Here is a 16,736-nt window from a genome sequence, read left to right as displayed (position 1 = left end):
CAGGATAGATACGGTGTTGGCGTGGTGAACGCGTAGTGCTCTGTTTTTCAAGGAAAAAGAAGTGGACTTGTCTTCTTGAATAATGGAAAACACCCTACAGAGAGGATTGGGCAAATCTCGTTGTTCATCTTTCTGTAGGCCTTATACACACATCCCAACGACACTCACGCAGGATAGAATAAATGTGATGATTTGGAGGAATGCAGGATTCAATATTCGTATCATGTTCGTAGTTGAATTAATTTACTGCCCCATCGGTGTTAGAAAATAGTTTCGTGGTAATTTCTTTTCATTATTATTTTTTAAAACTTTCTTTAGAGGTGTATTTCGTTTAAATGTCTTCCATTTATGAGTAACCTAATTTATAAAAGTAGGGGTCATGTTTTCAAATGATTGTAAAAATACCACTTCGTTTTTTCAGTTCTTTCTTTAATTAATATTTTTATTGAAAATTATAAAGAATGTTTTATTGTCTTTGAGAATTCCACTTGCGGGATTTTCGTGTTCTAATTCTCCTTGTTTTTTTCGCTTTTTGGAGAAAAAACTTATAGTTTGTTTAGTTTTTAGTTTTAGTGGTTGCTGATCTTTGGTTTTTTTGGTTTGATTTATGGTGGTTTAGTTAGTTTTAGGATCGTGGAGTTTGTTTTTGTTGTCCCATAATCTCAAGATTGGAATCACGATATTTCTCCCTCATAAGTAAGGTGTTTTCTAATAAAGTTAGAAGGTGTCATCCTCTTTTATCCGGAAAAAAAAAAAAAAAAAAAACCCTTTTGGAGAAAAACATTTTTTTTTTTCATTTAAAAACATACAAATGAAGGTGCAAGCAAAGAAGTCAAATTTATCACTTGTGTTCTTCGTTAATTTCATAATCTAATAGATTTACATATTTTGAATAGTAGTAGGTCAGGGTTGGATGCATAATAGAATTTAACCCTTTACGTAGATAGGAATTTTCTTCACCAACCAACTCATTTTTAATTGAGATTGAGACCGTTTGAAAAGTGATTTTAAGAGGTGAATTAGTAGGGAAAAGGGGAATTTTTCTCTCCGAGTAAAAGAAATTTGGGAAGAAAAGAAAACGGAAATGAAATTATTTGAAAAGCAAATACTTTAGAATAGAGATAAGTAATAGTTTGACTTTTATTACAAGTGATTGTCAGCGTGAAGGAGCTCCTCACTTGGTACCCATGCGCCATATTTCTTTTGTTTGACCAATGCATAGAAAGGGAAAACATATAATTTAACAAAAAGTAGAAAAACGACTTTATCAAAATAAAAAATTTTACTTCAAAAAAAGAAAATAAAAAGAAAATTTATTTTTTATTGTATTTTCCCTTTATATTCAATTTTATTAAAAATAAAAATTTATTTTTAAATAATTAAAAATTAAAACACTAGTTATTAAATGAAATTAAAATTTTGTTCATGTATATAACATATTTTTCATTCGATAACCAAAAATGAAAGGCGTGGGTTCTTAAATATTTTCCTTCCCATTCCTCTAAACAGGGTCTAAAGAAATAAATAAAATTTATGATTACCTTCTTTCTTGAGAAAGGACTTTCTCCTAATTTGTGATTTTTTGAAAAATAATATCTGCACAACCAAGCAAAGCCTATTATTAAAGAAAATATACCACACCATCACGATTTTTTAATGAATATCACTTGCATCAATGATCATATGATTTACATTGTGCCCAAATCAAATCTCTTTCCCCCTTAAAACAACATATAAAAATTATGACTAGGATTGGTAACCACACTCGGATTATTCAATAGCCCATTTCAGGTTAAAAGGCCAGATAATGGGACTTCAGGACAGCATTAGCCCACTGGAACAACTACTCTACAGAAGCACACCATCCACCCAAAAACCAGATATACATATATCTCTAGAATACCTTGAATCAATAAAACAGCAGCTTGCACAAGTGAAGGATTTTTGCCTATGGTTAATTTCATTTTATTGGCTTCCAGCCTTCCACACCTTGCTTTGCAGCGTCCGTTGTGTACAAATGACGATAGTTTTGATGATAACTTTTTGGAATGCTTTTTTTCCTGCCATTTCATCGTGTTGAATTGGTGAATTTAGGAGTTTGATGTTGCATGGGGGAACATACAGCTTCAACCGATAAGCGCTTTAGCTTGTTGGGACAAGGGTCTGCCCCGAAGTAATTGTTGGACACGGAAACTGAGCAATAAGCCTGCCCTATGCATGCCTGTGGAATTAAGATTTTGAAGAATATATCAGAAGCATATATTGTTTGATATTATCATTTATGAATTTTGTGCAGGTGACTCGGTGAGTATATGCACGTGTAAATAGAAAATATGGGTTATGGTTGTGGGATTGCCTTCTCTACAATGGCGTGAGAGTTCGGTGCATCGCAGGTTCCCTTTTGGAAGCTTCCACAACTTCCTGAAGGGGTTCCAAAACTTGCAAATGTGATAGCTGATATGGACTGCCCTTTTGCACAGCGCAGGTGAACCTTGGTCTGATGAAGCATTTTTGACTCGCCATAGCTCCCGGTACGCCAACCTTCAACAGTTGGACGGTGCTCATCTGCATCGGCGCAAACACCCGTCACTGATCTCCTCACAAGGGAGATTTTTGAGGCATCCCCACCAAGCTCTTCAAATGCTATAAACAAATTTTTTGTTGGCTTCAACCAAGACCTTGGAACATGATACCTGCAACACCCAACATTTAATGACTTGAAAGTGAGTAATATCTGACAAAGCAAGCCTATCCCATTTTAAAAAGGTGATTTCAATCCTGTTTTAAGAAGTCGGATGTTTATAAAGTATTACCATCTTTGAGTTGGTTTGCCACAACCAGCTTGGCAATTTTGAGGGCGATATGTCCCAGGGTAACTACAAACGCTACAGTCACCCTTTGCATAAGCCATCCAGTATCTTCCTATGCTTTGTCCATTAATCCATGCTTGACCCTTTCCCATACTTCGCATGTCCAAAGCCAGGGGTTCATTACCTTTAGGTGCATTGAAATAAGCCTGCACAGGTAACTCGGTGATTAACTTTACTCCTGTAACAATCACTGAAGCCTTCTTTAAAATAAATAAAAAAAAGACACAAAGAAAGAAAATAAATAAAAAAGAAATTCTTACCTTATACCATGTCAAAGGTTGCTGGTTCTTAGCAGCTAGAGACCCTTGAATCCAATCAACAGATGTAGTATCAGAGGAAACCAAGTTCATTGCCTCTCCTTTTAGACCCACCTATTCAGGAAGATATTGTCAGACAAATTTATAACTTCAATTAAACTTGATTAATATATACAGAGAAAGCATATTTATTTTCTGACCTGGTAGGACCATTTATACCATGATAAATCCCTCTTCCCTTGGTCCAGACCAAGCAGCAAAACTGGACCTAAAATTCCTGTTTTCCATGTCTCAAAATGCAGCCCAACATTCTTAGAGAGCAATGCAAAAAGTTTTAATCAGTATCATATAGTTTAATGGGGTCTTATCAATAAAAGCATGAGTTTTTAACAATTTTATTTGCTCAGTCCAGTTTTTAGTATTCTCTGCTAAATGCCTTTGGACCCACAAGAGTCATTACAATGGCCCACTGTAGTTGCATTCTCACAAGGGGGTAAGCCACAAACTTTCATTCGAATGCTGAGTCATGGGCAAAAAGCCACCAAGGCCTTAGCCTGGTGGTAGGCTGGGGTAGCGTTTGGGTTAAGGTCTTGAGTTTGCAACTTATAATGCGCCTCAAAAGATTTGCTGAGGCATGGGCAGGAAACTAACCGGTAATCCAACAGCTACGCTAAGTAGTGCAATTCTATTTTTTCCAGCTTGCAAGTTGACGGGTCCTCTAAATCTGAATCCCCTTCTCTCCTTGCTTCCAAAGGCTGAACCTGCAGTTGTAAATTGCACTTGTAAGATGCAGTATCACAAACATTTAACTTGCTAAAAAAAGGGTAGCAATTTTTTTATGTGCAAGTATAACATGATTACAATTGTTAATTAACAAGTAGTAAAATTGAATCCAACTGTACTTGATTGCTGTAAAAAGTGGAAAAATCAATAAATACCTGAAAGCTGTCCATTAATAAAGACATGAAGGGCATGGCCAGTTGACTGCACAGAGAGAGTGGGCTTTTGTCCTCCTCGGAGAAATGATTCCGTTGAACTAATGTCAACACTGGAATGAAGTATGAATTTCAAAAGTGAAAACCACAATATTAGGCAGCAATTATAGCACAATTGGACATGTTATGGATGAAAATGCATATCAACAACAATGAATTTATATCTAAAAGCTCCCAAAGGTAAGTCCCACAAGTCCTGAGAGAGGCAATTCAACTTGATATGTAGTCTACCTCTTCTACCCAGGCTTATCAAATTTCTGTTTTCTTTTCTGTCACTTGTCAATCACCCTCTTCATTATAAATATAACAAAATCCAAATCTGCAGTATCTCTAGTGTAAGGCAAATACTTCATATCTAAATTATGAAAATAAAACCATGGATGATTAGATATGGAAACTGGAAACAGGTTTAGGTCACAATATACAAAATATAGCAAGCATTTTGAGAATGTCTATCCATCTTTGCTAATTCCTTTCAAACTGAAACTTCAATTTCAAGGTAACACACTAACACCTCCAAATTTTTACCAAAATGCAATTTGCCAAGCAAAGAGAACAGATGACTCTGCATCAAAGCTCAATCAGATTATTATGAAGGCAAGTGTTCAGGAATAACATAATCAGCCAGTCTCACCTAGTGGTATACCACAAATAATCTGTGACATCTCTAGTGACATTAATCTGCTCCAGGAGTCCAACAGTTGTCATCTTTGAACTGTCCTCTAAAGAAGAAATATCTTCATTAAAAGTTTCCCAAGAAAACAATTCAGAACCACTCGGCAACATTTGCGTTCTTGAAGTTTGAACTCCAACCTTGACGAGCATTGAACAATTTTGACAATTGGTTAATTTTCAGAGCAAAAGAATGTAACATGGTGCAATATACTGTTGTAAAGTAGAATAACACGATCCTTCTTTGATCACTAATAGCACAATTTGAAAGAATTAACACATGGGATTGGGAAAGAGTTCTCTGCTCAGAAGAGAGGGGAAGAAAAGAGACTCTAGTGAAATGCATTGATGATGTGGCATAATGTTCCACACCATTTGATCCCTCTAAGGAGAGATGTAAGCAGGCTGGGAGATGGAGCGTTCACTTCAGCAACTAACCCCCCCCCCCCCCCCCCCGGCAGCAAAAATAAAACACCCTCGCACCAAAAAAAAAAAGATAAAAGATAAATAAAAAGACAGGAGGAACCCTACAATGAGATGGGCTCATCATCTGTTACCTAGGCCATATCACTTGATTAAACATTTTAAGTCGACTGTAATCTACTTGAATTTAACTTACTCTGGCAGTGTTAAAGACAACATTTCTGCAATCAGGAAGGATGCTAATGGACCATGGAGACAAATCATAGTGCATATTATTGAACACCACCCTTGCAGATGATTTTGTATTGTAGTTTGCGAGAAAAGCTGCACACTTTCCAGATCCTGAAGAAAATACATGAGCCTGGAAAATAAAAATTGTTTGGTTAACCATAATGAATGTCAGTTATGATACAAACCGTCCAACATCCAAAAATAAAGGGAGGATTTAGGTGCAATAGGCTGACCTGCTGGTAGTTTCCTAGTGAAGTAACTGTAGGATCTGAAGAAACCAAGGCCTCTTCACATAACTTAATAGCTCTGTGGAGCTCTTTCAAATGACCATATTTAGGTTGCCTGATTAGACCTAAACACAGTGAAGTGGTTAGTCACAAATGGCTAAATACTATCAAACACAAGAACAAATTCAGGATCCAAAAATATTGAAGAAGGAATAATAAATAAACTGAATTGAATTGGGAATATTGTGAAAAAGTTTGCATCCCTAAAAGAGCAATAAAATTTCAGCTTTAATTTTAGCAAATAATAAGAATTTTGTGAATAAGTCAAGATAAAAATGTTAGTTAAGGAGACATATAAGCTACAAAAAAAAAAGGTGCAATTCAGGAATTACGGAAAACAGCCACTATGGATTATTGAATCATAAATGATATATTCCATTAGAAGCAATGAAATGTTCAACTTCAAAACAGCCTCAAATTTTTCAATTTAATCAATGGAAGGTTATGAGCTTTTTTTTTCTCACCATATTCATCAATAGGAGCATCATAATCGTAGCTGGTTGTGATGAAAGGGCCTCCAGAAGAACGCCCAAAGTTGGTTCCACCATGGTACTGTCTCAAGGAGCAAGCATATGAGCACAAAGTTACTAAATTAAGCATTGGTGCAGCGACTCTTGTTAAACCATGAACTCAACAATGTAAGATAACAAACCATGTAATAATTAATGAATGATCCACCCGTTTGTATGAAACGAGCAACTGCAAATGCCAAATCTTGAACAGGTCGGTGATGTTTTGTGCCACCAAACTCATTAAACCTATTCATTGTTAGAAAGAAAAGGAAAAAAAAAAAAAATGGACTGAGAATAGTCAAACTGCATTTTTACCAAATCATTTTAAAAGAACAGGTAAAGTAACAATTTACCAGCCACTCCAAGCCTCAGTCCACATTTTGGGCTTGTAGGGTTTGTTGGGAGAGAAAGCATCACAGTAAAATCCATTACATGCATTTATCTGTTAACAAAATGAAGGAACAAAAACTCCTAAGTTTTTAATAATATAAACTAGATTGCAAACCAGGAACAACTTATAGAATACAAAAATTTGGTTGAAAAGTTAAGGGGAAAAAATCAACAAACATGGGACAAGACCACAAGCTCATCATAAAGACTGCAAAATGATACACACCAATGTATTTTGACATGTCATAGAGAAAGGTTAAGAAACTAAGCTAATTCTCTTGAACGCAAAGAGTGAGAGAGCTCACCACTGGGTCAGGGGCATCATCCTCTTTGCACATCACCCATGGGACTCCTGTATCCAATCCAACAGCCATACTTGCAGCCCAAGTTACGTATTTATACCCAGCAGCTCCTAGCGCCTTACTCTCCGACCCGTACTCATTTTCAATCTAACAAACGAAATTGGAATGGAAAAGAATTATAAAATAATTCAAAGAAAGATGTATTTTGAGTCATAGGTAAATGACTCTCTCCTGGGATTTTTCATTTTTTTTTTCTACTCTGCATTTTTTCTATTTCAATGATTGACAGTGGAGAATTAAAACACACATACCCAGCTAGCATAATTCAAGGAACCAGAGCATTAGAGGCTGGACAGTAGTTACTAAGCACACCATACCTGAGAGAGGATGATAGGGCCACCTTGGGATGCATAAAGTTTTTCACTCTTCATCATCTCAACGATTTTCTCAGTGAACCCTTGCATTGCCCTCTAAAGCCATGAAAAACGAGAAAAGATAAGCTTACAGAGCTACATCTTCAGGAAAAGGCTAAGTAGCCAAATATAAACTAGCTATGTATTTATTTTTTTCCCATTTACATCCCCAAATTTATTCCCCTATGTGGATCTGTAAGGCTCGAGTCTAGGAGACGAGAAGAAGGCAGAAACCTTGAAAGGTTCATTATCGGTTCTGAAGCTGATTCCAGGAACATACTTCAACCAAACAGGAAATCCTCTGCTCCAGAGAAAGAGAGAGATCAGCACTCGGAATAGGAATTTCTATGAAACTACAGCAAATTTGCACACCAAAAATTTTTTAAATAGCAAATGTTCAACCGGAAAAGCTTTTGGAAAACAAAATGAACTGGGGATACCCAAGATTCCACTCTGCACAAACATAAGGCCCAATGCGGAGATGAGCGTAGAGGCCTGCTTTCTGCACTGTCTTAATGAACCGCACCAGATCGTATCTCCCTTCAAAATTATACTGGGAAAAGAAAACCATAACCGCAGCAGAACATGAGCTTAACAGCAGCAACACTTGATGAAAAAGAAACAGAGTAAATGTATAAATGAGAGCAAAACATAGAGAAAATGGAGATCTGAAGCAGTACTTTGCCAGGAGAAGGTTCGTGACCGTCCCAAAACACATAAGTCTCGATAACATCTAAACCCCCGCGCTTAGCCTTGTCTATGAGATCTCCCCACATCTGCAAACATTAACACAAACCCATTTCAGAGAGAAAAAACACCAAAATGATAGAACAATCTACAGAACAATTACATTTTTACAAAAAACATAAGTTTAACAACTAAAAATTACGGAGATTATACAAAAAAAAAAAAAAGGGGGAGAAAATGGAAATGGGATTTGAAGCAGTACATCAGGGGTGCTTCTTGGGTAATGAATGGAACCAGAGATGAGGATTCTCCGCTTCCCATTGATGAGAATGGCCTTCCTGTCGTAAGTAACCCCACAATGGATCAACTGGGAACCCACAAACAAGGACATGCAGAACAAAATGAGCAGCTTGGAGACCGAGTTAATCTCCATCTTCCAATCTCCCTCTCTCTCTCTCTCTCTGCAGATGGGAATTTAGAAAGAGAGAAGAGGAATATGGGAATGTGTGGAGGAGTAGAGGACTTGTAAATCCGTGATCTAAAAGTCGGCAGCCATTTTGTTTGGTTCTGCTGTAGCAGCTATTACACACAGCACACTCCCAGCAGAGCAGATGGAGCGGGTGCTCTGCTTCTATTAGCTTTTAATAATGGCGATTAGTTTACTTTCCCAGTAGGGTAATAAATTAAACTTGTCCTTAGCAGCAGGAGCCAGGGCAACTTCAAAGTGAACACTACCCTGTAATTTAAAAATCTAAATCCAAATTAAATAATTACAACTATCATAAATTTCTTCTTCTACTTCTTCTTTACTCCTTTCTTAAATGGAAGTCTTTATTGTGAAGTAAAACATCTCTTTTGCTCATTTATGGCGATCTCACGCGCACAACAGTTTGTGCACTTCTCGTGGGATTGATATCTGAATGTTGACAGACATAATAAATATAAAATAATATAATTCTATTTATTCCAATTTCATCACGTTCTTGCAAAAATATAAGATAAGACTGTATACTATAAACTTATTGTAATCCGTTCCTTCCTCAAACCCCGCATATGCAAAAGTTTTATGTACCGAACTGCCTTTTTTTTTTTTTAAATAGTGCTTTTTTTTATTCAAATTTTAAATTTAAATTTTGTAATGCTAATTTGAATGTGAAATCAAGTTATTTTATTATATTTTAGATTATATAAGTGAGATATTATATAATTTAAATATATTTTCAATATTTTTTATAGTTAAAAGAAACTTAATCAAATTAACTAGTTAGAATTTAGTTTTAAAAATATCTAATAGAATTGCACTCAAGTTCAATAATTATAAAATTAATTCAAAATTGGATTTCAACTTAAAATTTTTAAGTGTATAAGTTTGAGTATTCAAATTTATTGACTTATTTTAATACATCTTTTCAATTGCGTAGACTCTTTAATATTTTTTCTAAGTTATTGAACATTTTCCTTTTCAAATCCCTTTATTAATCTCTTCTTTAAGTATAAGCTAAAGTTAAAATATTTAATATAAAAGTCTCCTAATCAAATCACTATATTTTTTTGGAAATTAATACATAAGGGGTTATAGTAAAGTTCACATGGATATGATAAGAAAAAAAAAAGACCGTTTAAAAAGTCGTAAATACAAAGTTTTGGAATCACATGAAAACAACCGTGACTTTTAAACATTTTAAGTCAACTTTTTATGTTACAACTTTTGATTCGTTTGAATATGATAAAAATAATGTCACTTATGTGTCACTTATAGCTTAATATTTGTCGATTCAGTAGCCTATTCATATATGTGTATAAATCTATAATCTTTGCTTCCACGGGATAGGAATTTTATGGTACTTTATGAATCGTCTTATTTTATAATTTCAAATTCATTTTAACTTTTTAGAAGTGTTAATTTTTTTTATAAAAAAATGTAGAATATTGATAATTTTATTAGATAAAGACAAATTCAAGAATCCAAATTTTCATGTTTGATAATAGATTAATAAAAAAAATTATTATACATCATTAGCACTTAATTTTTCTTAATTGTCAATCATATGATAATAAACTTTATTTTTAATAATGTTTAATATCAAAACAAAAAATATAAATTTTTTTTTAATATTTTTCTTTTATTTCCTTTTGTTGCTACCAAAAATCAAATAGCTTTTATTGAATCGTCCGTCGACCGTAACCATCAGAAAGGAATCAAACAAGAATGACTTAGAGAACTCGGGGTGTATCTTAAGGGATCACTATGATGCCTAAATTAAGGAACGAAAGGTTCAAGTTGCAACAGAGTAAGTTAAGAGAAAGTGAAGAGAGAGATTCTGACCTCCTCCTAGGATTCTCTTTTTATATTAGTAAAGGTAGGCTCTTCTTTAGCTTGAGATTTATAAACGTGTCATTATGTCTTGAGGGGTTACTGACAATTAAGGGTACTTACCCATAGTTATGCATCCGCTTCTATGAGCGCACTTGTCAACTTTGAGCATACCAATTTTAGATATATCATATTTCTTCAATAAAATCTTTCGTTTTTAAAATTTCAGCAATAAAATTTAATTTCTCTCGTTTTATTTCACGGAAAATCTTTAATTTGGTCCAAAAAAATCAATTATTCCCACTAATATTTTTGAATTTTTATCCAAACCACATAAATAATATTTATCTACAAATCAAAATATCATGATAAAAATGTTTTTTTTTTTTTTCATTTTTTTAGAAAAATAATAAATAGAAATGAATTTAAAAAATTGTCACCGACAAAAAACAACACCCCCACCACCGAAATGGGCATAAGCATTATTATTGAAAGCGACATATAAAATTGAATGCAATCATATGTTTTACAGAGGATTTTCTGGTGACGTGGGGGATCAGAGAATTCAAAGCCCATAAAAGACGACCACAAGCAGGCGCCACTCCGTATTCTAAATAAAGCCTCCTCATTTTCAAGTGACTGATCGCCCAATTACCACACGAAATTTCTATTATTAAATTTTATTATTATGATTAGACATGCATCCATAGCCTACAAAGTTGGTCGCATTCTCACCCGCTCGATTGCGACCTCACTCTCTTATTACCTGCCCATCTCATTTAATAATTAACGAACAATTCGGCATTACTATTAAAAATTAAAAAATTAGAAATAAAAATGCAAACTAAAAATAAATAAACAAGGGACTTGGTTTATATTTATAAAATTAAAATAAATTTTTATTGGACATGATAATTGAAAAGTAGTAAATTTATTTGAAATTTATATATATTTTTATTTTAATTGAATTTAAATCCTATGACCATTTTATTTTTATTTTTATTTAAAGGATGAATAATTTAATCCAAAATAACTATTTCTGAACATTAAAATTTCTTACAATAAGTCAAAGCAACTAAAAACCATAAAATATGATTTTTAGGTTTTTTTTATAAACAACTGAAAATCTGCAAAAAACAAAAAAAAAATGACAACATGAATAAACACATTTCTATAATCTATTTTTTTACTATACAAAATTAGAAAAAAAAAAAACAGGAAATGGAAAACAACATCAATACTAAACAGGCCCTAAAATTTCATGAAACGTGATCATCTATTATAATTTATTGCTCATTAATTCCATAATTGTATACTAATTTTAAATTAAATATGTTGTTGTTAAAAATTGAATTACCTTCGTAAGTTGTTCCTTGATCGCAATCACCTACCTGAAAAGAATTAAGTAAGAATAGTTTGAAGGACCTGGGGTGTACTCCTGAGAATCACTTCGATGACTAAGTAAGGGACTAATGGAAGACTTTGTATTGCAACAGTAGAAATGAGTGTGATCCTTACTTCTTCTCCAAGTTTCCTTTTTATAGTGGTGGAGGTTAACTCTCCATCAATTCGGCATTGATGGGCATTATTGTGTTTGTGAGGGTTATAGGAGTTTTATGGGTATTTATGTTGAGGTTTGAAGTGTATTCTTGTAACCGCTCCTCTCGTTAATGTGTGTACATTAAAGTTTGCATCTCAGTTATGTAGAGGGGTTTAATGGTGAATTCTATTGGAATTGGTGTGATTCTAAGAGGGGGGGTGAATTGGATTTTAAAAACTTTTTAGTTAATTTAAACATTTTTTCGATTCACCACAAATCATATCTCATTCAATGTACACGTATGTATGTAAAATAATTTTAACAATGAAAACAAGCATACACTTGTGTAGTATATCTTATTTAGATCACATGTGTGTATGCAAATAATTATGACATTAAATAAACATTCATACACATGCGGTATTTAAAGTATAGGAAATTAAATAAGATAGACACACACACGATATTTGTTATTGAAGTTCGGCCAAACCTATAGAGACCCAAGGGATTATGGTAATTAAATAATAGGAGAAATTAAAGAAAAAGAAATTTTTAAAGAGATTTAACACGGTCGCATCAACAAGTGCAGAATGCTCGTCGACGAACAAGCTTCTTAAGCTCGTCAATGGGGGCGCGTGTCACGTCGACAAGAACTTACCGAAATGGTTGTTTCCTGGATCTAAAATTCTTCAATGAGGGTCAAGTGCTCGTCGACAAACCTCCTTCATGAACTCATCGACGAGGTGTCGTGTTCGTCAACGAGGTGTCATGGCTTGTTGATGAGGTCACGTGAACAAACACTTTATATAAGGCCAAAAATCACTTTTCTGCGAGAGAAATTCATCTAGAACCCTTTTCTCCCTCTCCTTCTCTCTAGAATTTCGGCATCGTTATTCGCCGGATCGACAATCTGAAGCCACCACGTTACTCTTTGGAAGATTCTCTACAAATCTGCTGGAGTAAATCATTGGTTAGACCAACTTGGGCACCATACCAAAATTTGGTTAAGTTGGTTATTTTAATATTTTATAAGTTATTTGGTATTTATAGACTAAGGAAAGGTAGTAGATGGAATATACTGAAGTTGTATTTGGGAAAATGTAATTTCAGGGTATTGAGATGAGAAACACACGGGTGTAGATTTGGAGTATTTTGTGGGTTTCACAGTAAGTCAGGTAAAGAGATAAATTAAGTTAGTATTTTCAATTATTATTATGAATTAAATAGCATTTATTTTCAGGAAAATATGTATGATATAGAATTATGTTTGAGAATACTTGTTGTTGAATAGGGAAATTATTTTAATACGTTTATTATGAAAATGTGATTTCAAAAATAATTATGGGTTTATAAGGTTATGTAGATTTGTGTGGCATGAGTACAATATTTTCATGAAATTATGTTATGCAGAAATATTATGAGTTTTCCAGATAAGTATGTTATAACGATTTTCAAGAAAACCCTAAAATCAGTACAGGAAATATGTTTTAAAGATTATGTTAAATAATGCTAGAATGTATGTATATTATGATATGAAATATGTCGGCGTTAATGCCGTGATTTTACATTATGAATTATGTCGGCGCTGATGCCGTGATTATGTATGATACGTAAGAAATCATGAAATATGTTTATGTTAGATATTACTCTGAATTACGGAACAGTTATGTTTAAATATAAAATGTATTATATGTTATTACAACCCGGATAGTTTAGTTTAGTTTTATGAAGTATGGTATCGTAGTTATATGTTTATGATTATGAATATGTTAGTGCTACCACACATCTTATATAGAGTGTGAGAGATGGCAGTTGATGTGGCTTTATGAGAGTGTTGTAGTTCCCTTGGTAGACCGGCACAGGTGGAACAGACTTATCGTACTTACAAACTTATGTTTGACTTAGCATGATCGGCCAACCATTGCTAGGTCCCGCCTTCGGGCCGCACAACCTTGTCATGTGGGGGGTAAGACATGACGACAGCTAACTAACTATCTATCCTGCATAATAAGTTACGTATGATATAGTTATATAAGATGATTTCTCAGTACAGAAATTTAGTATGATACGCTATGTTATGATACAATTGTTATACTAGTAATAAATTATGTACTGTTTATATGTATACTACAAAAAATACTCATGTTGCCACACACTGATATTAATTTTTCTCCCTTACTGAGAGGCGTTTCACCCCAGTATTACAAACATTTTAGGAAATCCAAGTAGGAGGGCGGATAAAGCCCCACTGCAGTAGAAGAGGATTGGACTACCCTATCTGTAGGGTAAGTGGATTGAGCTAGGGTTAGATGGACTTTGGGGTTGAAACCCTAGGAGCACTTTTTGGATTTTTTTGTGTGGATGACTGTATATATATGGATAGGACGGATTTAATATAACTCTGGTATGGTTTTTGGTATTTATAGCATGTATATAATTTTATGTTTCCCGCTACTTAGGTATTAGAGTTGTACGACAGGTATATCCCCGGTACCCATGGGTCCAAGTTGACTATGATTATGACCGTTTAGGTGGATATTATGTATGTTATTATGTGGAATATATATATATATATGGTAAATTAGGCAAGTCATTATAGTTTGGTATCAGAACCTAGGTTGTTAGGTTTTGTAAACTCTAGAGAGCATCAGAAACAATACTAGAGTATAAGAAAAAGGATTTGAGGTTTTGTTCTACAGTTTAGAGGTAGGACTACAGTGGTGGTTTCTATGTTTTTCTTGGAGTGACGATTTCAAAAAAGTCATAGTAAATTATTGTCGGGTTGTGTTTCTAAGGTGTAGGACTGGAGCTTGAATTAAGACAAGGATGTTAAGATAGAGGGGTAATAGGCGTTTTGGTTAGATATGTAAGTTATAAGGATGGGGTCCCTAAGCTATGTTTATTATCTTTTCAGGATGGACTCGGGTAGTGGTAGTGCTCATGCGAGTGATAGTTGATTACGCATCAAAATTGCGTAATTAGACATTTAAATTCATGCATTAAATATCATAATTTCAATTAAATGTCTAATTATTTATATTATTTTAATCATTGGGCTCATTTGAGTTAATTATCCTATTTTTACCATAAGTTTACGAACATTCTCGAGCCATGTGCGCATAAATAGACCGTGTACGCGAAGCCATGTGCAAGTATTCAAAGAAGAACCCGCATAAATGAAACGTGTATGTTGCATGTGTGAACCCTGCATGAAGTGAAGAGGGTATGCATGCAAAGAGGCTCGTGTGTGTGTTTGCAAAAGCAAAGTGGGTTGGGCTTTAATAAAAAATTCAAGTACAAATTAAGAAGGGAGCAAGCATTGGTAGCTCATGTGGTGTGTGAGAATCGTGAGAGCTGGGCTTCTCGGGTCCGCACCAAGTGAAGTAAGAAGGTCATGTTGCATGCAGAGTGGGCTGGTAGCTGTACGTGGGCTTCAACATGCGAGTATCGGGTCCTTGATGTGACCCGACCATGCAATTAAAAAAAAAAAAGGGCCTTGTTTGTGCATGAGAATGCGTTGAGTAGCAGTGAAGGGAGTGGGAGGCGCTGGCAGTGCACGTGATTGGGGGCACTTCTTTTAGCTAAAGAGAAAAAAAGAAAAGGAGGCTAGGGGGGTTACTTTTTGGGGAGCTGGGGTTTTAGGTAGGGAGTGTGGTTGCGTGTGAAGGTATTACGTGTGGGAGGCTTGGAGCTGGGTTTTTGGGGAGCTGCACTACTGCAAATAGGATAACATAGCAGCAATAGCTATTGTGTGGAGCTCACGGTGGCCCTCTTCAATCTCTCTTTCTCTCATCTCTTTTACTCTCTCTCTCTTGAATTTGAATGTTTATTTGGATTATTTAAAGGGTTAAATTCAGTTATTTCTTTAAAGTAGTTGTTGAATTTAAATTCTGTTCGGGGTTGTTTGTATCATTAATTTTAGTTTGTCTATTTTATTCCAAGGTCAATGTAGGATTTAATACTTGTTGTATATTTATTTATTTTTATTGTGTTTACCTTACTTTAATTTAGAGTTAATACTGAAGTTAAGTATTTGTTTAAGTCTCTCATATTCTCTCTCCTTCCTTCATGGTTGTTTAGTTGTTTTACTCTAGTTAATGTCATGTTAAATATCTTGATGGAGTTTTTTTTTTACTGGCTTAAATTTGGTCGTTTTCATTTAAGAGTTATTTAAGTTTATCCATTGTTAGGTTTAGTTTATTTATTTAGTTAAGCTTTATTTATTGTCTAGCTTAGTCTATTGTCATTTAGTTGAGTCATTGTTAGGTTCGGTTCATGTCTAGATATTGTAGGATCTATCTATTTTGTCTAAGTTACTATTGTGTAGAGTCGGTTCATTATCCTTAAGTCACTGCTGAAGTTTGATTTTAGTTATCCTTGTTTTGTTATTTGAATGTTTAATTGGTGAGTTGTTTGGTTGGTTTTATGCGTGTTACATTCATAGTTTAAGTCTTGCGTCATTTTAATTCCATCACAAATTCTATAAAAACCAAAGATTTTGAATCTGAACTATGTTCAGTACATTGTTTTCTTATTTTCTTTTCCTGTTTCGTGCTAGTTTAAAACTAATCTGCATTCCCAATGAAGACGATCTAGCCTGTTGAGGCTAATTACTACACAACATAGCTCCTATACTTGGGATAACCCTAGTGCTACTCATTTTTAGAAGCGAGTCAGTAGTGAGGGTGCAGGGCCCTCAAATGCAGGCGGAGCTAATTCAGATGTAGTATTACGCAGTGTGGCTCAGCAGGTCATGGCTAAGATCGCACGAAGCTCCAGAGAGTAGAGAGGCCCATCTGCAGGCCATAGGTGTACGATAGATAAATTTACTAAGATGAATCCT

General features: G+C 34.5%; 1 protein-coding gene across 1 annotated transcript; it reads right to left on the bottom strand.

The window, feature by feature from the left end:
* Nucleotides 1-1,866: 1,866 nt before the first annotated feature.
* LOC131163096 (beta-galactosidase 3-like) lies at nucleotides 1,867-8,835 on the bottom strand. Its single transcript, XM_058119818.1, has 19 exons — nucleotides 8,302-8,835; nucleotides 8,033-8,128; nucleotides 7,793-7,905; nucleotides 7,587-7,653; nucleotides 7,317-7,409; nucleotides 6,943-7,086; nucleotides 6,601-6,689; nucleotides 6,388-6,493; nucleotides 6,200-6,287; nucleotides 5,682-5,800; nucleotides 5,414-5,578; nucleotides 4,757-4,935; nucleotides 4,066-4,175; nucleotides 3,779-3,888; nucleotides 3,328-3,438; nucleotides 3,131-3,241; nucleotides 2,814-3,016; nucleotides 2,357-2,693; nucleotides 1,867-2,221 (listed from the first exon to the last, which is right to left on the bottom strand). The coding sequence occupies exons 1-19, from the start codon at nucleotides 8,470-8,472 to the stop codon at nucleotides 2,069-2,071; spliced, it is 2,565 nt and encodes an 854-aa protein (XP_057975801.1). The 5' UTR covers nucleotides 8,473-8,835; the 3' UTR covers nucleotides 1,867-2,068.
* Between the last annotated feature and the right edge of the window lie 7,901 nt (nucleotides 8,836-16,736).

This window comes from Malania oleifera, chromosome 8 (assembly GCF_029873635.1).
Source record: "Malania oleifera isolate guangnan ecotype guangnan chromosome 8, ASM2987363v1, whole genome shotgun sequence".
NCBI lineage: Eukaryota > Viridiplantae > Streptophyta > Magnoliopsida > Santalales > Ximeniaceae > Malania > Malania oleifera.
Note: the sequence above shows the minus strand (reverse complement) of the source record. Positions and strands in the feature narration are given on the sequence as shown.

Excerpts from the sequence above, each read along its gene's own strand:
- LOC131163096 (XM_058119818.1), bottom strand. The coding sequence starts at position 8,472 with ATGGAGATTAACTCGGTCTCCAAGCTGCTCATTTTGTTCTGCATGTCC. Across the intron at positions 7,906-8,032 it reads ACGAACCTTCTCCTGGCAAA|TATAATTTTGAAGGGAGATA; the intron begins GTACTGCTTCAG and ends TTCTTTTCCCAG. Across the intron at positions 4,176-4,756 it reads TATTTGTGGTATACCACTAG|TGTTGACATTAGTTCAACGG; the intron begins GTGAGACTGGCT and ends ACTTCATTCCAG.